Source organism: Lepidochelys olivacea (assembly GCF_965140295.1).
Source record: "Lepidochelys olivacea isolate rLepOli2 genome assembly, chromosome: 7".
NCBI classification, from domain to species: domain Eukaryota; kingdom Metazoa; phylum Chordata; order Testudines; family Cheloniidae; genus Lepidochelys; species Lepidochelys olivacea.
Window position 1 is genome coordinate 25,045,776 of NC_140417.1, and position 25,198 is coordinate 25,070,973.

At 41.7% G+C, this 25,198-nt stretch overlaps 1 protein-coding gene across 17 annotated transcripts in view; it reads right to left on the reverse strand.

Annotated features, from left to right (window-relative positions):
• Positions 1-3,390: 3,390 nt before the first annotated feature.
• The window catches only part of SLMAP (sarcolemma associated protein), a 165,419-nt gene continuing 143,611 nt past the window's right edge, over positions 3,391-25,198 (reverse strand). For 12 of the 17 annotated variants that reach the window (XM_084634210.1, XM_084634213.1, XM_084634223.1 and 9 more), the window contains 4 exons: positions 22,800-22,917; positions 14,629-14,800; positions 11,201-11,335; positions 3,391-5,372 (listed from right to left, as the gene is read on the reverse strand). In XM_084634210.1, coding sequence (XP_084490336.1) covers positions 5,283-5,372; positions 11,201-11,335; positions 14,629-14,800; positions 22,800-22,917 — 515 coding nt within the window. In that variant the 3' untranslated portion in view covers positions 3,391-5,282. Of the gene's footprint in view, positions 5,373-6,397; positions 6,488-11,200; positions 11,336-14,628; positions 14,801-22,799; positions 22,918-25,198 lie in introns of all 17 variants that reach the window. The other 5 variants (XM_084634211.1, XM_084634214.1, XM_084634208.1 and 2 more) reach the window with 1 other exon arrangement.

Genomic DNA, 25,198 nt, shown 5'->3' on the forward strand with positions numbered 1-25,198 from the left:
CATAATGCTACATGGACCCGAACACAGGATCCTGAAAGGGTTGCTGCCGGAAGAGCTCGTGCGGGCTGAAAGGGCAACTAGAGGAACTGGCTTTGTGTGGCAACACATCAGGCCTAGTTGTGGAACCAATACACACAGGCTCTAACCGTTGTCAGCTTGCCAAATGCCATGTTAGTGAACTCATGCTTCAAACCACCCAGACGGTGCTTCTGGGAAGGATCACTGCAACACAGGCTGTTCCTGGGGAAGAGTGAAGCTAAAGAAGTCATTGTCCCAAGCAATATGATTCTTCTACAGGCTCAAGGAAGACTTGGAGATATATGTAAAGGCTTGTATATGTAAAGGAAATTTTTACTGCTATGAGCTAAAGTGTGAATTTAAACTGATAGCTATACCAATATAATTCCCTGAGTGGATGCTCTTATTCTGGTAAGAGTGGTATTTTTTTGTTTTGATTTTAAGTTTAGCTTATGTCACCTCATAAGGAGTTTACACTACACCAAAAAAGCCATTCTTTTGAATAAGTCTCCATAGGGATAGTTATACTAGTATATTGGTTTAACTATACTGGTATAACTGCTAAAAGGGCCATGGTTGGTGGCTGGAGAGATTAATTTGCATATTCCTGCTTCCAGAAGCAAGAGAGCAGAGCTATACAGCCATATCTCTCTGGACTAAAAGAGGACCACCCAAAATCAAAGTCATATCAAAAGTCATACCAGAGTAACTACAGCCCAATGATAAATACACACCCAGCCATCTTTACCAGAAAATGGTAAAAGTACTTGAAACTGAATTACATTTAATCAAAAGAATACACCTTCTTTTGTTTTGGTTGGTGTGGAATGGGGTAAAGGTCCCTAAAAGTCAACAAGAGCATTCTCTTAATTGACAAAACAGCTGCAACTGAGGGATGGATAATCTTAGAGAAAGATGGCCAATAAAATAAGTTATCTGCCAAAAAGGCTACACAATTATGATGGTCCCTTCTGGCCTTAAAGTCTAAGAGTTCCACCTTTGTTACATGAAAACAAAGGTAAAGAACTACTGAAAGAAAATACTTTGATTTTGAAGCTGGAGAAAGTGCTTAGAGGAGTTGATATAAAGAAAGATAGAAAAAATAGTTTTAGACAAATAAGTTAAGATAAAGCATAAATAGCCTTACACTATGTGTGCATACGTGTGTGTGTATGTATGTTTTAAATGACAAACCTATATATCAGTATATCCATAACTCCAAAATTACTACAGAAAGTATGCCACTTTCCCACAAGGTATTGTAGTTGTCAGAGTGACACTGATGACCCAAGATTTTTTAAACATGCCTGGAACGAGACAGAATGCACATGTGAAGGTCAGTGAAAGCTGTTACTGATGACGCTTCTAGAAAATTTGGTCAGATGACAGAAAATAAGTTGGGATTCACAAGTTTACTTGTCGAGATGGATAGTTACATTGACTCCAGCTACCATACAGCAGTCAATCTGGCACTGACTCTTCAGTGATAAGACTGCTTGTTTCCTTTACAACATAATTCTATAAAATATTGTGTCTCTCCATAAAATTCAGTCTTCATTTATCACCAATGTTATCCTGAAATTTCCTTTGGCAAAAAAAATGACAAATCATTCAAAAAGAGCTCACTGATCTGATCACAAGATGATCACAACCATATTACAGAAGAGAGGTCAACTTTAATATAATTCAGAAACACGGTACAGATAAAAAGCTTGTATTTTCTTTTAATTATATTTCCCCTTTAGGTTGTGAAGCAAAGGTCTACTTTTGCAGTCCTTATACAGGTAAAACTCACTGAAATCAAAGTTTTGCATCAGTAAGGACTGCAGTAGAAGACTAAAAATGTTAAAACAGAGTAATATAATCTGGTTAGAGGAGACATGTTTTTAATGTGTCAGTTGGGCTATGTAACTGATGAAACAGTTTTCTGGAACCAATCCTGCAAGATGTTGAGTGACTCTCGAATATTATTAACTTCAATGCAACTTGAGGGTGCTCATCACCTTCTAACAGGCTCTCATTGCAGCAGGGATTTGTTAGTTTAACAAAAAAAATCCCCAACCTTTTGTTGTAATCCCAACAATCCAATCCCCAGACTGAATTAATTAGTAGTTACTCTCAGGCCTTGTAATTCAAAAAGGGTTGTAGATGTGCATGTAAATATAGATAATTTTGTAAACATATGCACTAACAGTCAGCTAGGAAGGCAGGTTTGTGCTCAGTCGGGTGGCTGTGTTTGGAAAACATTTTTATCCACCTTCTCTTTTATTGTAAATACCCTGGAGATCAGAAAATTCCGAGACACTAACCAATGATCTTCCAGGTATTCCCTAAAAGGAGCGTGAACTGTGCATCTTAATTTATTCTTGATCCTCTTTTAAACATGCATAAGTTAACAGTTCCATGGAAGAGCACTGTACTATGGGAAATACTGTATTGTATATCTGGACACAGATGCATATACTGAACACACACATCCATGCAAAGTATACACATTATGTGTGTCTGTGTATATAAAGTGAATATAAATATGCATACATGCACATACATTCACCAAGTTAGGTACTTTTTTCTCATTTTAAATAGACATGCTAGATTAACATTGTCAGCTTTTGATGTTTTGAAGACTACTGAAAATTCACATTTCTTGTATTTGTGTAAAGGAAATAGTGCTGTGAAAATAGTGAGGGCTCTCAATGGTCAGGTATCTCACAGGATACTCAAATTTGGCAGCCCTGTCATGCTAAATCTAGCCGGGCTGCAAGGTGGAAAGGATTGCTTACAGTTCCTGCATCTGGCCACCAGGAGCTACTATATCCTCAGGTTTCATGTGGCCTCTCTGCCTCTCTTCTCCTTCAGCAGACCCCAGGTCTGCCTGGAGGCCAGCACCAGGGAGGAGGTAGATATGGTAGGAAGGTGAATGGAGCAAGGTGGGGAAGAAAAAAAGGGCTAAAAAGGGACAGGGCAGAACTAGAGAAGCTAGTGGGAGAAGGAGGGAGACTGCCTCAAGCTCCTGCACTACCCTCAACAACTCCTTTTTCACAGCTCTCTGCACTAGCCATAACCACCCTCCCACCTTTCCCCTGGCTTTCCACCCCATCATAGGCACCCTCCAAGCTATACCACCAAAACAAAAAACCTCTCTTCCAGATTTTTCCACAGCACCAAACCCCAACCCCTCACATTCCCATTCCTTTTCTGCTTAAAACTAGACCTGCACAGGACAGAGATTTAAATCAGTGTGAATGTGAAATGAAAAGTAAAACCTTTTGGATTATCAAACATGCTGCAAACATTGTAGTAATCCCTCGCACACAATGAATTTAACACAGATGTGCGGTTTTCAAATGAGATTCAACTCAAACATGCATATGGAGAGTAAAGTTATTTTATTAAATCATGCACATCACGTGTGTTAGTGCAAATAGTTTAATCTGTACTCGAGAAATTCTATTGTACTTTTTATACCTTTACAAAATAGATTTAAAACAATTATTTACTTTAAAAAATGTAATTCTGAAGTAAAGCATTTCAGAACAATATTTGCAATAATCTATATACAAGAGGTACCGAGTACCACTGGCATATGAGTGTTTTGTGATTGGGTGGCTTCCTGCAACTGAAAAAGATGAAATGTTAACTAGATGACCCAATATTATATTCTAAAAGTCACTTGTGGGCTTATTCTTCCATAAACCTAATAATCCTCCCATTAGCAAATCCCAAATATTTTAAGATAGAACCTTTAATTAAAGGACAATGACCCTCAAACCTCCCAAGGCAAATTATATGCTAAAATTCTATTTAAATATTCAACTACATCTGTTGATTGCCATTATATATTTTAAAGCCAATTAAATCTTCGCTGAGATTATTTTCCTATTCTTAGATTTCCATTAGATGAATTCATTTTACTTTGCAATCTTTTAGTATATTATATAGGACCTTAATAAAACTTTTAACTGAACTGTTGAGTTGCACAAGACAACTATAGCCAACACTTAATTCATTGTTTAACTACAGTGGTTACCCAATCAAAAAGTCGATAACTAATAACAGTTGCCACCCTTCAACTAGGAAATAAACTTTTTAATGGGGACCACTGTATGAAGGTATATTATGCATAGTGTGTCATGTAACATTGATGCAAAAGTTTCTAATTACCAAAAGTAAACTCTCTCAGCTTATTAACTTGATGCATACATGACCAGTTAGATGACTAACTTGGCAATAGCTTGCTCATCTTGGATTTTTTTCAGTTACCCATAGATGCTTTGTTGCACTCCCATATTGAAGTTTTCAGTAAAAACTTACCTAAATAGACAAATATTATTTCTCCAGTTCAGTTTTGAAAGTATTAAATGACTGAAAAAATAAGTTGCTAAAATGTGATATGTGTGAAAATATTCAGACTTTAAAGAATGTCTCTTTAAATATATGAATTTAATAAATTACATTCGAACTAAAGGTAATATAAATTGGATCACTGCACTATGTCCATCAAATGACCAAGATTTTGCTCCCAGAAATACCTTAGTTCACTCAAGAACACACACAAGCACACACTCCCACACGCGCGCACACACAATATCCTAGGCAGGTGTTTGCCATCCAATGTCTTATCTATCTCTTTAAGGCTGGAAATGAATTGTATTTATTCCCAAAATTATTAATAGAACAATCTTTACTGAAGCAAAATATTTGTTTCCTTCAAAAGGCCTGGAAAGAGAAGTTATTTTAAGTCTTGTTCCCACTAGCTCAGTGACTTACAGCAAGTAAGAATGGAACATTAATGTAAAAAAATATTTCAAACTGAAAGGCACTGAGCATACTGTCTCTGTTTCCAAGTATCTGTAAGGTTATTTGGCATGGGTATCCAAATCAGAAATGTGTTTTTCTTTTAAATCTGGCAATCAGATTCTAAAGTAAAATATCCACAAACCTACCCATTATAAATAATTTGGTACCAAGAAGCCTACTTTAGGCCACCATAATAGTATTTAGAATCCCAACATACTAATTTAAAAATTACATGAAATTGTAAGCAAAAATATTGCTCACAGTAGAATGAAGTCATAATTTTATTCCCTCTTTATAGACAGATACATTTTATACAGTTTAAAGCAAATGACCCTACTACTGTTCTCGCGCAGAGCTTTGTTGTATTAAGAGGTAAAAAGGAAGAGAATTAATCTGTTTTTCCCCAGTATGTGAGTGATGACAGCTTCTAAAGGGAGGACGGTGAATGGATTCAACAACAGTTCTCATGGAGAAGCTCTGGTTAGGCCTGGGTACAGCACCACAGCTGTTACAGCAACCAAAGCTGCCATCAGAGGCATCCAAGGCCATTGTCTCTGTGTGGAGAAAAAAAAAAATCAATATCATATTTGTTCTAGTTTACACTACTCAGTTTACCCCTTGGTTCCGATAAGTCCTGAGCACCTGTTGATAAACATCACTAATATGTTTCCCAGGAACCTTTACTGTTGGGAAATCCTGACACCAAGGGGACAAACCACATTTGGCCTACCACAAGGAACTCCAAGTGTCATCAGAATGGCATGTCACAATGAGTCTCTTTAGTCCTACTGTATTTCCAACTTCGTTACAATACACACCTAGGATAATATCTCCTCTTAAACCTTTGAGGGATTAAGATGCTCTAATATTGTTTGCGCAAAAGAATTGCTAGGCCTATGCTATGCAATAACAGCATCCAACTTTTTTGCTTTGTGTGTTTAAGCCAGCTCTGAGATATTCGTGCTAAGTGGATACTATCAAGATAACTTTTATTATTTTATGTCAAGGGTAACAAGTATTTTACACAGGACATATTGGGAGACATTGTAAATGTAGTGCAAGCTTAGAGTTAAGAATGCAAACCCACCACCTATCTCTTATTCCCACCTTGTCCACAGCAGTAGTGAGAAAAGTGAAAAAAAGCGTTCAAAGTCAGAGAGGACATTCTAAATCCACAAATAAGAAATAAAAGGACCAAATTTCAATTTAAACAGACAAACTCTTCATTTTCCATGTTTGATTAAGTAATTAGTTTTCTTTCAGGCCCTATCACTGCAGTATTTCACAAAATATGCCCCATTTTGCTAAAGACAAACTGAGACCAAGTTAGAAGAGACACATTCAAAATTGGTTAGGTTAGAATTAATTCATAGTTAGAAATATCACAAAGAAACCACACAGATGTTAAGTGATTAGTTGATTGTTCAGCTTGACAGCATCACCACTACGGCATATTAAATGAAGGGTTTGCTTCAGGTAAATAAATATCCGTGAGCATTTCACCATGCACTATTTTACAAAAATGGCACAAACAGGCGACAGGGACAAACATACATTGACTGAACAGTAGTGCTTGTACCTTTCTCTACCACAATGGGCCGTAACACCAATACAGGAAAGCCAGGATTAGGCCGATGAATACGGCTGGGACGGGTTGTAATATGGAAGGCTAAAGAAGGCAAGGGATATTAAAAATCATTTTTGCTATAAAATCAATAAGGTAAAGATGATTTAGATGGGGGAAAATAAGTCAGAGTGAGTTTTGTTTTAATCGAAATGTATTAAAGACATCTAAGACGATACAGCATGATCTAATTTGGTATACAAAGTTAGTACACCACTCTACTCAAATGAACATGGATATTTAAAAATAAGATGAAGTAAGCAGAAAAATGTTCTAAGGAAGCCCTTTGTCACCACTTAGAATTTAGGATTTCAGGTCCAAATGAGCCTTAGACTGATTTGTCAAACTATCACATTAGTGTCTTCCTTTTTAAAAGGGGGGGGAAAAAAAAGAGATGGGAGACTGAGCAAGGGTTTTCCTTTACAGAATGAAACCTCATCCAGGCATCCCTATGCAGTGGACTCTGCATATTCAGAAGGTCCAAGCAGCACTACAGATTCTTCATCCATTTCTTCACATTCAGCAATTTTCAGCCTCCTGCCCACAAGAAAAAATTCTCTTCCTATGAATAACTTACAATTATATCACAATGGAAACCCTGTAGTCAAGACACTTCTATGAGACTGCAACATTATTCAACATTGGCAATGAAGTGTACCACAATGATGGAGTACATATCCATCAGGGGACCCTGGGAGATGAAAATCTCCACCAGGTCATCAGCTTCTGATAAGTCCAACTTTTAGCAATTTGGGCTAAGTCTTGATCTCTCACGTTGTGACAATGTTGTGTTTCTAGACAAATTTCAGGCCCTCGACATAACACATACATTGTCGTCTCAATGTTTTAATTGCACAGAAATTTGTTCAATTAGTTTTAATAGACACTAACACACCTCTTTACTTTGAGCTTTGGCTGGATAACCTCTATCCTGTGTCATGCATTGGTTAATTCAATTTAAAAGGAGTGACTGATATAGGTGATGAGAATTAACTCATTAACTAAGTTTATTTTTTAAACTATCCTTAGAAGACACCTGATTTTTCTGTTTCTCTGGCTATATATGTGTGTAGACATACCTACTCAGGAGTAAGTTCAGATCATGCTAGATGTCTTTTTAGTGCTCTTTTGTGCTAAGCCATGTTGAGTTTGTATAGTCAGCTAAATATGAGAAACTCATGTTTACAGACTTCATGGAATAAGTTTCTAATAGATTTTTTTTAAAGTAATACAGGCATTTCATAGCGTAACTTCAAATAAAGGTCAACATATATGAAATTTAGAAGGTGTTCTGCCCTGTGCAATACATGCCTTGAATTTATGCTAATTTAAATTTGTTTTAATCAAAGCAATATCCAATGGGCAAGTTATGTGTAATTATAATCAAGGCATTTTCTTGCAGTATCACTCTTGTAGTTTGTGCTGAAAATCCAAGTGACATCTTCCCACAAGAAGCATGGTGGTAGAAATAATCAATGCAGTGTCAAAAAAGTGCCAAAAGGATTTCAAATTGATCAAAGCACTTAACATGCTCAGAACCATTCACATGGATAAATCCATCACTTCAAGTCTCAGGAAATCATCAATAAACTACAAACATGCAAATACATGTAGCTCCATAGGTCTATGCATTTAGAACATAACGTTGCTTTTTAAAATTAATTCTTCACCCCGTCAAAAGAAAGAGGAACACAAAAATCCTGTGGATTTCCAATATAAGTTTGCAAATGGAGGAAAGGAATTCTCTCCTCTAGCATTTATAGCACATAGAATGGTCTACTGCATTTTATTTTAGCTGTATGCTGTATGCACCCATACAACATGCATGACATACATTAAAGGCAGCCACCACCTTAAATGTACTTGCCCACAAAAGACAAGACAAACTTTTTATTTTCTCCCCACACCACCCTGAAATATAATGAAAGTTTCCTCATTGCTATCCTCCTGTCAAACCAATGCTTGATTAAAAACATGCCCCTTACACTATGATTGAAGATCTGTAAACTCAGGTTTTGGCAGGCCAAAAAGGGAGGAAGTTCCACAGTTGGTGTCTTTTCTTCCAAAAAATCTTAGCCAAGAGTGAGGTGAAAGATGATGGCTTCAGCCACAAGAAGAGATTAGTAGTATTTGGAAAAAACTTCCAGGCCCTTGGAAGCTTCAGGATATTTTGAGTCACCTAGCAAGATGATTCTTGAGAATGCCCAAGCTTAACTAAATTTTCAAAGTTTTAAAAATGTCACCCCATGAGTGTTGAATTGAGACTCCTCTTAGGAATTCCTCCATACACTCTTGGCTGTTGCTCATTTTATTCTGACCTCCTCCAGCCTCCCCATTCTCTTGTTTCCCCTCAGTCCTTCCTCCCAGTTTTTCACTGACATACTTAGTTTGCTTCCTGAGGTCCAGGTTCTTAAAAGGTTAAGTGTAAGGAATCTAGTACTTACCACCAGCCACTCAGAGGATGTCTACACTGCATTATAAACTCATGTTTGAGCCCAACCCCCTCTACCATCCACACAAAATCTGACTCAAGTCAGCAAGCACTCAGGACTCGAATTCTAGGACCCAATCGGGTGGTGAGTCTGAGCCCAAGTCCTCCTGGGACTTGGGTCCTAGCCCTGTCAGTTTGCAGTCTGGACGCAGATCAAGCTATAGATCCAAGTCAGAAGGTCTGCATAGTGCAACATGGGTGTGTTAACATGGTTGTGAGACCTGGGTCCAGCAATTGTAAACCAAAGTTTTGAATGCAGTGTGGATGCTCAAGCATGGGCTTGGAAACATCTAGTCCACAAACATGGGTGCCAAAGACCTGGGTTTACAATGCGGTGCAGACATACCTCTCATGTATTCCCTGCTGACACAGGCCCTTTTTCCTGTTCCCTCTCACTCACAGTGCTTAATGCCAGAAGGGACCACTAGAGCGTGGTCTGTCATTAAAAATTTGGGGAAGGATTCCAAGCAGGAAAGAAACTGGTGTGAGATTACCAAGAACAGCACATACAGCAAAAAGAAGAGAGTGAATGTGGCCTCCCCTTCTCTTTCCTCCTCTCCCAATTCTGCTGCATGTTAAGAAGTATACAGGGGTTATATTAGTTCTAACAGTGTCAGTGGCATTCAGAGGTCGCTGTGCTTTGTAGGCACCAAAAGTTGTCTCTGGCAGTACACTCCATCCTGTGATATATTTAAAAATTAAATTACTACAGAAAAGACCATTCCAGTTACTGAGGCTGGAAAGCATAGTGCATTTGAGCTATACTTCCCAGTCTAAGTTCCCAGTTAAGCTGCGCGGCTCTGCAGCAGCCTATTTAGCTCCTCGCAGGCACTCAAGGAACCAGCCCGGGGACCTGCCATGGCTGGGGTGCCCTTTCCCTGACCCCCACCTAGCCTGGCCCCCAACCTGCTGTGCCTGGACCTGCTGGCGAGGCGTGGCCAGAGTGGCCCGGGCCCAGCCACGGTTGGGGTGGGGCAGGATGGCCAGGGCTGGTGCCAGGCACAGCTGGAGAAGCCCATACCCACTGGGGCAGCATGGCTGGAGCGGCATGGGGCCAACTGCGGCCAGCCCTCTCCCTGCCTGGACCCAGCTGCGGCAGCCCACCCCGAGCCCAGACCTGCTGGGGCCAGGGGAGAAGCACCTATCCTGCAGCCGCAGCCCCAGAGCTGCTGCACCGGGGAGAGGTGCCCCTCACCCCCATCCCAGGTGTTGCTATGGGGAGAGAGAGCTGGGGGGAGTCCTCTCTCCCCACTGTAGCCCCTGAGCACCCTCCTGCACCACAAACCCCTTATCCCCAGCCCCAACCCAGAGTCCACACCCCCAGCCAGAACCCTCACACCTTGCACCACAACCCGATGCCCGAGCCCTGAGCCCCTTATCCCTGGCCCGACCCCTGAACCTGCACCCCCAGCTGGAACCCTCACACCCCTGTGCCCCAGCCCTGAGCCCCTCATCCCTTGCCCCAGCCCTGAGCCTGCACCTTCAGCCAGGGCCCTCCCACCCTGTACCCCAACCCTCTGCCCCAGCCCTGAGCCCCCTCCCACACTCCAAACCCTTGGCCCCACCCCCACCACATGAATTTTGTTATGTTCACCAATATGAAGGTGATGTGTCACACACCACCTTCATATTGGTGCACATAATACAATTCATTCCACACATGGGTGAGAAATATTAGAGGGAACACTGTTCTCAACGTGTGCAGTACTAGCCCATCACGGCCCTTTGTCCTTAAGAGGCAAGACCAGGAGACAGTCAGAGGATAACATTTACTGAACGGACCATCACACAGAAGGAAAATATCCTGGGAAAGATCTGTTTTTCCTGTTATTTTTACTAAAATTGTGTCCAGGTCTTTTGACTTCTGTACAGAAGATTTTCAGAGAGGATTTTTTGCATTTTTTTGTGAAGTGAAAACGTTTTACCTGGCTCTGTTTGCTAGTCATTAGTCCATATTTTTAAAGAGAGCAGAAGCACAGGGACATGTGTAAAACAGTGTATGCAGTTATGCACCTAATTTATGTGCACTATTACTGCAATTGTGTATTCAATCTGCATATTTGCACATGGAAATACACAGGAATCTAAATGGTTACTTGCATGTACAAAGACAGTAGGGCAGCACAGATTAGGTATGCATTTGCAGGTGGATTTTTGTACACATCCCTTTTGAAAATCTGGTCTTTACTGTGTAACACTCAGATGTTGTCACAATCAACACAAGACTTGCCATCACAGAGGCCCACACATAATTTGTACAGACTCACATTGTTTCCTTTTTCTTGTAGCAGCTTCAGGTTGTCTTTACATTGTTTGAGCTCATCTGTGATTGATTGCTTTTCTTGCTCAGTCATCTCAAACTTCAACTTCAGCTCTGAGAGTACAGTCTGTGTCTTTTCATACTAAAGGCAAAGAAAAAATCATCTACAGACTCATCTTAAATTGGACATTAGATGTTAAGTTTGTTAAAGTAAGTCAATGAAGCTTCAGAAAAACTCTTCCTTTATCAACCACGTTTCAAGATAATTTGGTCTGAACTAGCAGTTCTATATAAAAACAGCAGATGAGAGATCTGTTTGGAGGATAATTAAAACCATCTTATATCCCAAAGAAAAACTACAACAAAGAACCTTCTTCCATTCCTACTGAAACAGTCTTCTAAGTTTCCTTTTTACTATGATTTCTCCCCCTTGTGTTGAAGGCTTAGAACTAGCTGCATGTATGCATTTGCTTTTTGGTAGCAAAGAGACTCATAACATCCTACTGCAGCTATAACTAAAGGAGAACAAAGTTTTATTTATATAACGGCTTATCTTGCATGATACCAACATCTTTACTAATGCCATAGGTTATATTCATAAATTACGTCAGCTACGACTAGAATGCAGCCTTCTTCTTGGATAGAAGACAGCAACTAAAAGTGCATACTACCGCACTTGGTTTTAAAAAAGTAAGTAAGGACCACCATTATCCAAATGAAACTGCATAGGGAATTTAAGAAGGCAGAATATAACACCACAAATCAAAATTTAGCCTAGAAATTGAGGCTACACTCCCCTAACACTAGTATAAAGTGATATGCAAACTTTAATGACAACTTCAGTAACTCTTTTACATTTCATTCAAAAAATAGCACATCCAACCACAGTATGCCCCCTAAGGACATACGGGGCACGAGTTCAGAACGGACTCAAAGTAGTATTTCTCCTACTCAATCTACTTCCTACCACACTCAGAGTTTTCCTTTGTAGGTTTCCCATACATTTGCTAACCAGATCAGACCCAGCTTTGTTTGTGATATAATCAACAGTGATGCTTCATTAGAATGATTTAAGTTGCCTACGACATTCTAAGATAGTCCACTAATTCTGGAGTTTATCATTTACACAAACAAAAATATTTTCATATCGGGGGGGGGGGAGGGGAGAATTATGCAGTTCTCAAGAAGGATGAATTCACTATAGCATGTCATGTGAAACTACAGTGTGCTGGTGGCCAACTCCACTGACAGCCACACCTGAATATATTCAACTTATGTGCCACACCAAACACAATGTGACGGTGTCCCTCATTAATCAAGAGGGACAATAAATAGTAAGAACAGGTGTTCGCATGGCACTGTTGTAGCCAGTGTTGCAAGATATTTACGTGCCAGATTCACTAAAGATGCATATGTCCCTTCATGCTTCAACCCCCATTCTAGAGGGCATGTGTTCATGCCGATGACTGCTCTGCTTGATAACGATCCAAAGCTGTGCGGAACGATGCACATTCATTTTCATCATCTGAGTCAGATGCCACCAGCAGAAAGTTTTTTTTTTTTTTTTGGTGGTTCAGGTTCTTTGGTTTCTGCATCTGAATACTGCTCTTTTAACCTTTCTGAAACCATGTTCCACACCTCCTCCCTCTCAGATTTTGGAAGACACTTCAGATTCTTAAACCTTGGATCCACTGCTGTAGCTATCTTTAGAAAACTCACATTGTACCATTTTTGTATTTTGCCAAATCTGCAGTGAAAGTGTTCTTAAAATGAACAATATGTGCTGGGTCATCATCCAAGACTGCTATAACATGAAGTATATGGCAGAATGCGGGTAAAACAGAGCAGGAGACATGTAATTCTCCCCCCAAGGAGTTCAGTCACAAATGTAATGAATGCATTTTTTTTAAATGAGCATCACCAGCACGGAAGCATGTCCTTTGGAATGGTGGCTGAAGCATGAAGGGGCATATGAATGTTTAGCATATCTGGCATGTAAATACCTTGCAATGCCAGCTACAAAAGTGCCATGCGAACGCCTGTTCTCATTTTCAGGTGACATTGTAAATAAGAAGCGGGCAGCATTATCTCCCGTAAATGTAAATGAATTTGTTTGTCTGAGCGACTGGCTGCACAAGAAGTAGGACTGAGTGGACTTGTAGGCTCTAAAGGTTTACATTGTTTTGTTTTTGAGTGCAGTTATGTAACATCAAAAATCTACATTTGTAAGTTGCACTTTCACAATAAAGAGATTGCACTACAATACTTGTATAAGGTGAATTGAAAAATACTGTTTTTTGTTTATCATTTTTACAGTGCAAGTATTTGTAATAAAAATATAAAGTGAGCCCTGTACACTTTGTATTCTGTGTTGTAATTGAAATCAATACATTTGAAAATGTAGAAAAACATACTGAATACATTTGAATTGGTATTCTATTGTTTCACAAGTGTGATTAAAAGCGCTTAGACAATGTGTCAAACATTCCTCTGTCAAGGGAAGCTTCTTCCTATCATTCAAGGTCTATAGATATTCAAATTATTTTATAGGCTACAAGGTAACCTTCACAACAGATCATTGGGGGGCTAGAAACCATTGCTTTAAGCATCAAAGCTAAAAGTTCTATATCCATAAAAGAGCTAAAAGTAGCAGCTCCTTTATGGATATAGAACTTCTGTAGTTATAATGTTATATGTTAACATTAATTTACATTTTTTTCTGAAATATGAAAATGGTATATAACATCATGGTGATGAATTTATGACAAAGCAAGGAAAAGGATTACAAAAAGGATAATGAAAAATCCACCAGTGGCTGGATAAAGCTTTTCTAATTGTGTTCATGAGAAAAGGAACTAACTATTGCAGCTTTTTTCCCCCATAGAGCGTGTGCTTTCGCAGCCTCATTGGAAGGGTTCTAACTTTATCATATGCACTTCTTAATCACCTTCAAAAGTCCTGAGGATCCAAGCGAGGCTCTATTAAATAGGAAGGACACTCATCTTTGCAGAGGATGTGAATTCCTAGTGCTTAGGAAAAATGGGTGCGTCTAATATAATACACAAATTGTCTCAGAACAGTTACTACCGGTTTATAAAGGTTACTGGGAATTTAATGCTGTGGTCAAGAAGATGACTGCCTATCTGCCATCTGAATGGTAGTCGTAAGGGAAAGCTGCCCATGAACAGCTTAACAAACAGAGTAAAAGCAAGTATTTAGAAAGTTGCCAAACACACATCTTATTTGAGCTTCCCTTTAAGGTTCACATATTTCCTCATTTGTGCATCAAGTCCCACTGACACAGAACCACTAATAACAATTTTCAGAAGTTTTGAGGTCATAGCTATTTTCACTGTATTTCCATCTAGCTAGCATAAATATCAGTCGCTGGTCATAGGATCCAATCATAACAGGAATTAATGTCTTTCCTTTTACCTCTTTCTGAACATCCTTTGCTTGATTCTCAGCTTCACTGAGTAGAGTTTTTAGACTAGCTGCATCGCGTTGATGCTGTTCCTTCAAAGATCCCACTTGATTTTCAAGTTCCTTTCGGGTCATTTCAAGAACACTTAGATCACCGGTTAGCGCTAAACTCTGTCTCTGAGAACTGCAAAACAATATTCAATTCATGCCTCACATTTTAAAGTAAAACATTTACATAATTTATAAAGCACTTTTTATCCCTAAGAACTTTACAAACCATATGCATACCATACAGCACTACCAAATTGCAGCTACCCCTGGGATGGAGAGCAGCATCAGCACACCATATAACAAAGGAACTGGGGAACGTCGGTGCTGCAGGTCTCTATCAGAGTCTGACTGTGGTGCCGTTCTTACTGCTGAAGCTGGGGCGCTGCGTAGCGAAGCGCTCGGTGCCAGGTCTTGGCGCACCACTGGAGGCTGAGAGCCAAGAGACAGCTCCATGGGGAGCTGTCCTAAGCGAAAGTCCTGCTCCTTCTTAGTACGGGTATGAAAACGCTTGCAGATCCTGCAGTTCTCTGCTTGGTGAGACTGCCCCAGACGCTTCAGGCAAGAGTCTTAGGGGTCGGCCCTTGACATAGGCTTGGAGCAGGAGCCTTAGGGCTTAAAGCCCAGAGCCTTGGGCATGAGCCCATGCAAAAGACAGGGAGGAGGGAAACCCCTTCCAACCCCACTAATAAGAACAACTATACTATAACTATAACACTATACTATAACTATCAACTATTAAACTATGTAGGAAAAACGCTAGGGAGAGTGGAGAGTAGCAAAGCCAAGCTCCACAGTTCCAACAACCGTCATGGGCGGTAAGAAGGAAGTAAGGGGGCGCTGGGTCGGCTGGGGTATATCCAGCGCCATGAAGGCGCCACTCCAGGGGGCTCCCCAGCTGACCCACCGGATGTTCTCTGACGGCCGTGCATGCGGCGTGCGCACACCTAATTGAAATTGATATGAGCAAGCACTCTAAGAATAATACTATTTTTGGATTATTATTTATACACTGAAAATAATTACAAATACTTTGAGTAGAAACTAACTCAGAAGAACAGTGCATCTCAATGAGATAGTTACAGTATGCATAATGTACATATATCTACTTCAATTCTAGCTTATCAGTAACAAATTAATAAATATCTTGAATATTCTAAAATAGAAAATATAATGGTCTTCATGCAAATTAATTATTTCATAAAGTTTTGTGCTTCATTAATGTAAAAATCTGTACGTTAATAATTAAATACTAAGTATTTAAGTTAAGCAATTGTAATTTGTGACTATAAAATATAAGCAATAGAAATATGAACCACTCTCTTAGAAACCACTGGCTTTCTTTTAAGAATAGAAACAGATCATCTGTGTCCCCACATCTGAGCATGAACATTTTCTGTGAAGAAACACAAGTGCAAAAGTGATCACATATTTACGTGCACAGACCACTGCGACTACTTTTAGAAAATTAGCCTGTGCTACATTTTTACCTAGTCAGGATGGAGTAAGATCCTGTGGGGAAAAAGATTGGTGCACATCGTCAGTGAGAATACACCACTAGAGAGGCCTGAACTGGCAACAGAGGGTTGCTGGGAATATAACAGGTCTAGATATTGTTATATGGGAAACTATAATGGGGAGGTGTGGTGGTGGTGGTGGTGGTGGTAGACTGGATACAGTAGAAACGTGGGGTAGGAGAGAAGAGGGAAATGAAGTGTCAGGAGTTAGAGAAAATGGGAGTAGAAATAGAATGAAGGGAGATTCATGTATAAGATTTGGCTTCAGTTTGCCTAAAACAATAACTCGTCCCTTCTTGGAATGCTCCACTGCAGGGAACTTCCATTGGTAACTATAACTAGAACCTATGGCACTGAGAACATTAAAAGAAAAGGGTAGGTACGTGGTAAAAATTCAAGTCTAAAAGAAGAAGAGGTTACTCACTTTGTGCAATAACTGTGGCTCTTTGAGAGGTCTCTCTCTATGGGTGCTCTACTTCAGATGTGCATGTGCCTCTTGAGCCCCTGATCAGAGATTTTACATTAATGATGTCTGTTTGGCCCATGCATGCGCCCTGTACCTCCTCATGTCAGACACCAAGGCTATATGCGGGTGAACATGCAACCCACCTTCAGGTTTCTTCTCCACCAGAACATCCCTAGAGAACAGTCCAAAGCAGAGGGGAAGGAGGGTAAATAGTGGAGCACCCAAGGGACATACATCTCAAAGAACCACAGTTACTGCATAAAGTGAGTAACCTCTTCTTAGACTAGTGTCCAGGTGCTCCACTTCAGGTGACTTCAGAGCAGTCTCAGATACTCTCAGATACTAGCACAGTCTTAAGAAATGCCACAGATGTTGCTTGTGATCTGTCAAACGTGCTATCACCCTTTGGGTTGGGGGGGGGGGGGGGGGAGAAGGGAGAATGAATGCCTGCAGCATCATAAGTGATAATGCATTCAGATATCCCTCTTAATAGTCTCTGAGCAGAGATTGCGGACCTTTTGGATCTATCTGCATAGCAGATGAAGAGCTTAAGTGACTTTTGAAATTGTTTGGTCCTATTGAAGTAGAAAGCTAATGCCCTAAAAATACAGGACATGGAAACAGGATTCCTACACAGAGCTATGTGGTGTCAGAAAAAACATTGGATGATGAATGGATTGGTTAAACTGGAACTCCAATAGAACATTAGGTAAGAATTTAGAGTGTGAACATAAAGACACTTGGTCTTTGAATACCATAAAGGAGGGGGAGATCTGCCATCAAGGCTTCCCTCTCCCCAATTCTGCAGGTCGACATGATGGCTACTAAAAAGGCCATCTTCTTAGTTAAATGGAGCAGAGAACAGGTTGCCATAGGTTCAAATGGAGGTCTCAAGGTAACTAAGGACCAAGTTTAGGTTCCAGGCTTGGTGGGGACTTTTATCTGGGGTAGAGATTCCCCAAACTCTCAATAAACCTAGATGATACCAGGTGAGCAAAAAATGGAGAATTCTTCTCCTGGAGGATGAAAGGCTGATATTGCAGCCAAATGGGCCTTAATCAGACTAACTTTCTTCAGATTCAGCAGGTAATCCAGGATGACAAAGTGGCACAAATTCCGGAGGAGGCAGCAACACCACCACCAATGGAAAAATCTCTTCTATTTCTGCAGATAAGAAGTTTGGGTTGACCTCTTTCTACTATTCATTAACACCTGTTGTACTTCCACAAAGCGAGAGGATTCTAACTCCATGAACCATCAAGGAACTATACCCTGAGGTGGAGAACGCCTACAATGGTGTGAACCACACGACCCTTATCCTGTGAGAGGAAATGAGATGTGGTTGCATCTAACCACCATTCAAGCCCAAAGGTGGAGCAGGTAAGGGTACCAAACTTGTCTCGACCAGACTGGCACTATAAGGGTAACTCTGGTCCTGTCTGATTTTGTTAATCACCCTTCATATCAACAGTGTTGGGGAAAATGCATACAACCGACCTTTCTTCCAAGACAGAAGAAAACTTCTCCCCTCTCAAGTAGAAAAAAGGGCACCTCTTGTTCCTGCAGGTGGTGAAGAGATCCACCTTTGGCAGTGTCCATCTTTGCAATATGCTGTGGAGAACTTGAGAGTCTAACTCCCATTCATAGTCCTGTGAGGACATAGGCTGTAGTGTTCTGGATATCTGGGAGGGTGGACCACTGAAATTTGGATTTGATGAGCTATACACGAGTCGCATAATTTCATGGCTTTAATGCACAAGTGCTCTTTGCTGCTTGTTGACATAAAACATGCAGGATAAGTTGTCAGTCATGACCCTGATTGATATGTCCCTAATGAGGAGTGTGAAATGAAGGCGGTGTTCCTCAGAGCCAGGATTGATCTGGAGACTGGTTTCCTAAATTGTCTATCTGCCCAGAGTCATGAGGGCATTGAAGTGGGCTCTTCGTCCCAACTGTGAACAGTGGCAGGTGTCTGACGCACGTTGTTGGCTGGATCTCAGAGCATCTCGTTAATAGGTACCACCACACTGGAGGATGTTGCTGACTGCAGGATATCCAACAGTTTGTGCTGTGAGTCCCCTGACTTCTTCAAATGGAATTTGAAGAGCATCCACTGCCCCCTTATGAGGTCTTGAAATTGCCAAAAATGGTTGGCCAGGAATGGTGGTATAGGCATAACTGCCTCACTCGGAGACAAGGATAAAATAGGTATTGGAGGGGTGGCCTCTATCTGCCCTGGCCTCCTGCTCCTCAAATGTCTCCTCCTGTGTGTGGCAGAAGGAGGGCAGGGGAAGGGAAGCTGGTTGGGGAGGAGTGGGCTGTACAGCTCTAATACCATAGGAGATAGTACCAGTAGTCTGTGAACTGCTGCTGATAAGCAGCCCAGGGGTCCCAGTCTGGTCCCTTCCCCCGCTCCCCAGGAGTGGGGGTGGCATGCAGGGTTGGTTCCACCACCTTAATGATGAGTGCAAACTTTCCTGTGATGGTCAAAGAATGGGTTCCTGAAGAACCCTGAACGGAAACAGAAGAGACCACCTGGAAGTCTCCTTCATACTCCTCACTATTATCCAATGGAGGGGCACCGGCAGAAAATGGTGGAAAGTTATGCGATAGTGGAGGACGGTGGTCCAGAGATCAGGGTCTTGGTACTGAGAGGTGCTCAATTCCCATGAGAAACAGGGACTCTGGTTCATCCATTACGGAAAGGTCCTTTGTGTATCTAAACTTCTGAGGTATTGAGTAGGGGTTCGGTAGCAATGCAGTAGCAGAGGACAATATCACACTGATGGTGGGCGTACCGATGTAGATGCCAATGATGCCTTGGTGCCATTGCTTGCTTGGTACCAAGAGTGCTGAATGCATAGGTATCAACGGTGGGGCTGTGCTTGATTGTGCCAGTCCAGAGTGCCCATGCTTGCCCTCCTCATCCCTGGTACAGGGTACCAAGGATGTCCCTCTCCTTTGCGCTCCAGGACTTTCCAGCCCCACCAGTATTGAGGGAGGAGTCCCTTGACTGAATGGTATCGAGTCGAGAGGTCTAAGCTTTGGAGGCTGTAGATGTCACAAGGGACCTGGGTTTTTTTTGAGCTGGTTCCTTAGGATGAGAGTTCATATTTCTCTTTTTTTGGAAGGCTTCCCTCAAGCCTCCAAAGCCTTCCACTTCTTCAGGGAAGCCTGCGCCGAGGTTGAAGGGACACTGGATCTGTTCAGAGCAGATTTATGGGTGGGGGAGGAGTCTCCTGACCCAACTCAGAAACTGGTCAAAGGGAGCATTCCATCATCAGCAATCTGAATTTAATCTCCCTCTTCTTCCTTGCCCTGGACTTGAGGGCCAAAGCAGAAGTTGCTCTTCTGGGAGATGTGAGACTGCCCAAAGCAATGGACTCACTTAGAGGGGCAGTTGCTCACAGGTATAGCCTCTTGGCAGGAGAGGCAGTGTTTGAAACCCACTGAGCCACATATGCACTGCTAGGAAAAATAAGTCTCTCAGAGAAGAAAGAGAGGAGTAAAAAATCTCTTACACTTTTTCTTTAACTATAATTATTACTAACAACTAACTAATCTTAACAAACATCTCTAGAAAAACAGAACAGCTGAGACATGCTCAAAGCGGACATGCTAAGGCTCAGTCTCAGGCTGAGGTGGTTGAGAAGGAACTGAAGGTGGTTCACCCACACACCCCTGTACAGCCTTGGTGTCCAGTATGAGGAAGCACAATGCACATGGGCAGGTCAAACAGACGCTGCTAATGGACCGTTTCCAATCAAGGACTCAAGAGGTGCATGGGCACCTGAAGCAGGGCACCGATGTGGATACTACTTGAAGAAAAACAGGTTATTGTCTCAGTACTATACTCTAGATGAACAATCAAGACACAAGATTCCAAAAGTGAAGACAAAAGGGATAACGGAGGAAGAGGGGATAAAACGGACAAATTACTACTGTGTAAGTTGGATGTCTTAAGCATTCTTTAGCAGTAGGGTAAAAGGACTCAAGAATGAAGGAACAAAAAGATCAAAACATATTCTAAATAATCCTGTCACACACACTTTATTATTATTTCATTGTGAAGTATATACTTGTTGTAAGAATGGGAGATTTACCTTTATTAATTGCCATAACATGGTAAATGAAATACATCTTACAACATAGTATCGTTTCAGTGAAGTCTACCATAACTAAGGCTAAGATTTTGTCATGGATATTTTTAGTAAAAGTCACAGACAAGTCACGGGCAATGAAGAAAAATTAATGGAATCCCGTGACCTGTCCCTGACTTTTACTAAAAATATCCATGATAAAATGGGAAGGGACTGGGCAGCTGTGGGGCGGCTGGGAGCCCAGGGGTCCCCACCACCCATGGAGGCTGAGAGCTCCCGGGTCCACCTGCCCTCTTCCCAGCAGCAAGGAGCTGCAGGAATCCCTCTACCGCTGCCAGAGTGGGGAGCTGAGGGGGTTCCCCTGCCTGCCCCAGTGGTGGTTGGGGAAGTCTCCATCCCCCACAGCAGCCAGGAGCTGCAGGGTACCGCCCCTGCCTGGGGTGGCTGGGAGCTTGGGGGCCCGCTGCCTCAGGTGGTGGGGGTACTTCACAGCTCTCTGCTGCTGCAGGAGGTGGCAGGACCCTGCAGCTCCCAGCTGTTGGGGCTGAAGTCACGGAGGTCTTTGAAAGTCATGGATTCCGTGACTTCTGTAACCTCTGTGACAAAATCATAGCCTTAACCATGAACATCAGTGATGTGACAGAACAGAACACGGGTCGGCAACCTTTGGCACCCGGCCCATCAGGGTAAAGCCGCTGGCAGGCCGGGCCCATTTGTTTATCTAGAGTGTCCACAGGCACGGAGCCCTGCAGTTCCCACTGGCTGCGGTTTGCCGTTCCCGGCCAACAGGAGCTGTGGGAAGCAGTGGCTAGCTAGTCCCTCGGCCCAAGCCGCTTCCTGCAGCTCCCATTGGCTGGGAGCGGCGAACCGTGGCCAGTGAGAATTGCAGGGCTCTGTGCCTGCGGACACTCCAGATAAACAAACCGGCCCGGCCAGCCAGTGGCTTTACTCTGACAGGCCAGGTGCCAAAGGTTGCCGACCCCTGGAATAGAGGATCCTGTAATCCTATCTCAATGTTATTTGCAAACTCCAAATGTTAAGCATTTTCTAATCCAAGTTTTTATACATTTTTTTTTCTTTTGGGCAGTAAAGGAAGACAACTTTTACTAAGTTTAACTGACATCAGAATGCATATTCCCAAGTCCCTATTAAAGTGGCAAAATTTAATTTAAAATAGGATGTGTCATCTGAAGCATATTCTATGTTCATTAGTAATATACAAATATTTAAAGAATGGAGCACAAAATGTGTAAACGTAACTAATTGTAAACGTGAACTGTTCTTTGACCAAAATGATCTGTAAATCAAAAGTTAATAAAATGCATAATATACACTCCAGTTCTCTTGTGTACATGCTATTTAAAAAACAAAACAAAAAACATAATTGGCCCCTAATTTTTGAAGTCCTTTTTAGCTGTTATAGAAACCTTTTGAGCTAAGACCATTTGTAACTGTTGCCAGCACCCAGTGCCGAAAGGCAAAACAACAGCAGGGGTTTGTTACACGGTGTGAGTCACTCAATAATCACAACGGGGTGGAGAAGTAGAAAAGTTTATTTGCAGCTGCAAACAAGGTACAGGGAGAATAGAATCTCAAATCCTGCACACCAGAGCAGGTCATTACACACACTTTTATATTCCTTAATGCTACTGCACTACACATCAGCCAATTAAAACTTTGCACAAATACTCTGCCTTCCTTATATGGGTTACAACAATGTTTATTTCCTGCAACCTCTAACAAGCATTCCTAGCAACTTAAACAACCAGCACATTCTGTCTGGCCTTATAGCTGTCTCTCTCCTATTATCTTTAACTTGGCGTCAGCAAACCTTACAGTATAAGGCATTATCTGCGGCTGCAACATTGTTTTAAGAGCAAAAGAGCTTACTCAAACCAGCCAGGCCTGAATTCTATTAAGGGTGGTTGAGAAGAAGTCCTTGGCCTTCAGCAGGGAGATTTCCTCCACCCTTATGGCCTTCCATCCCCTCAACTTAACTAGTGGCCATACCCTGGGATCTCCAACATAACCTTTAGAGTCAGTAGCTCTTACCTATGAAGCTCCTTCTCTTGTCGCTGAAGTTCAGATGCAAGCAAAGTATTCTCATTCTTTAAGGAGAGGCATACAGCTTCTAGATCACTCCACTCCCTTCTCAACTTTTCAAGTTCACCTGTAAACAATGTAAAGTTACTCTGAGTAAAATAGTCACAGAAATAATGTTTCATGTGCCCTGAAAAAGTAACAAGGAAAAATCTGAGAGGACTTGTAAAAACTAACTTGTCAAGTTGATTATGTTATACAATGTTTTTGTGGCACAGAACTAGTATATATCGTATATCAAACTATAAGCCAACATTATTAATAGTTTGAGACACTTCAACACTTAGATTAAAATCATAGAAAATTAGGGTTGGAAGAGACCTCAGGAGGTCATCTAGTCCAATCCCCTGCTCAAAGCAGGACCAGCCCCAACTAAATCATCCCAGCCAGGGCTTTGTCAAGCCTAGCCTTAAAGACCTCTAAGGATGGAGGTTCCACCACCTCCCTAGGTAATCCATTCCAGTGCTTCACCACCCTCCTAGTGAAATAGTGTTTCCTAATATGCAACCTAGACCTCCTGTATTGCAACTTGAGACCATTGCTCCTTATTCTGTTATCTGCCACGACTGAGAACAGCCTAGCTCCATCCTCTTTGGAACCCCGCCCTTCAGTTGAAGGCTGCTCTCAAATCCCCCCTCTCTTTTCTTCTGCAGACTAAACAAACCCAGTTCCCTCAGCCTCTCCTCATAAGTCATGTGCCCCAGCCCCCTAATCATTTTCATTGCCCTCCACTGGACTCTCTTCAATTTGTCCACATCCTTTCTGGGGGGCCCAAAACTGGACGCAATTCTCCAGATGTTACCTAACCAGTGCCAAATAGAGGGGAATAATCACTTCCCTCGATCTGCTGGCAATGCTCCTACTAATGCAGTCCAATATGCCGTTAGCCTTCTTGGCAACAAGGGTGCACTGTTGACTCATATCCAGCTTCTCATTCACTGTAATTCCCAGGTCCTTTTCTGCAGAACTGCCGCTTAGCCACTATTTCTTAGTGCTGCTATTTCTTATAAAAATTTAAGACAGTTACCAAAAAAAGTCTTTAGATGTCTATTACTAGAATTTGAAAACAGAAAAAGTTATGGAAAAGTTTATTTGAAGCATCTGCTTTTCCAGCCACTGACATCTAACTACAAAATTATTAGCACAAGTAGAGTTCAGGAGAATCAGAAGTTACTAGTTGCCATACATGTCAGAGCCACATAACAAAGCATTCAAAGCAAACATTAGAAGCTTGAAATCACATCTGTGAAAATCAGCAACCAATGCAACTAGTAGAGAAAGAGACTTGGGGATGCAGTGACAAGAGACTGGATTAGGCAAAGCTCTCTTAAGGTATGTCTATACTGCAATTAGGCACCCATGGCTGGCCCATGCCGGCTGACCTGGGCTTTGGAGCTGTTGAATTGCAGTGCAGACTTTCTGGTTGAGGCTGCAGCCTGAGCTCTGGGACCCTCCCACCTCACAGGGCCCTAGAATCCAGGCTCCAGCCCAAGCCTGGACATCTACACTGCAATTAAACAACCTCGCAGCTCGAGCCGGAGTCAGCTGGCATGGGCCAGTCATAGGTTTTTAACTGCAGTGTAGACATACCTCAGAGACCTTCACAAAGAGTAATTAATGCAGAATTCTAAATCTTGGGTATGTCCCAACTTCCATCTACATACCACTGAAGAAATTTCAGTACAAGTATAATTTATACTGCTCTTACTGTATATTATAATCTGTATCCTGAGCTCCTTGAACTTCTTAATGCAGATGTCAGTATGGAAAGTTTGTATCACTCTTTCCTCTAACATAGGTTCAAGATACACACCAGAATTGGGGCTGACACTGTAAGATGCTACTGGAGTGCAGTACTGTAGGGTGCAGTTCCATTCATCATCTATATAGTTTTTGTATTGGTGCCCATCATTGTAGTATCTGAGCACATCGCAGGTTAGCAGATTGGCACAACAAGATCCCTAGTGAACTTCTGGAGTCTATGGCTCTTCCTTGGAAAAAATAAGATCCTCTTGTAGTGAAAGAGATTGGTTGGGAGAAGTAGTTGTGTCACTCTTGTTATTGTGGTAAAGTTTTTGTGAAAGAGGTAGATCTTGAAGTGTGACCTAAATGTGCCAGACTCCAGACTAGTTTTCTCTCTCTTGGGAATTTGTTCCCTAGCTGGATTCCCTCCTCTGAGAAATGCCTTGTTGCCTGCTCTCACGTGATCATGGTTTGCAACCTGTATTGCCCAATATGAGTGCAATAGTCTTGACAGCTGATAGACTGCACTGAAAGGATCAATTCCTTGAACTGGCAGCAGAAGTGAACTGGAAGCCAGTGGATCCTCCAGGCCTCTTAGCCAAATGTCT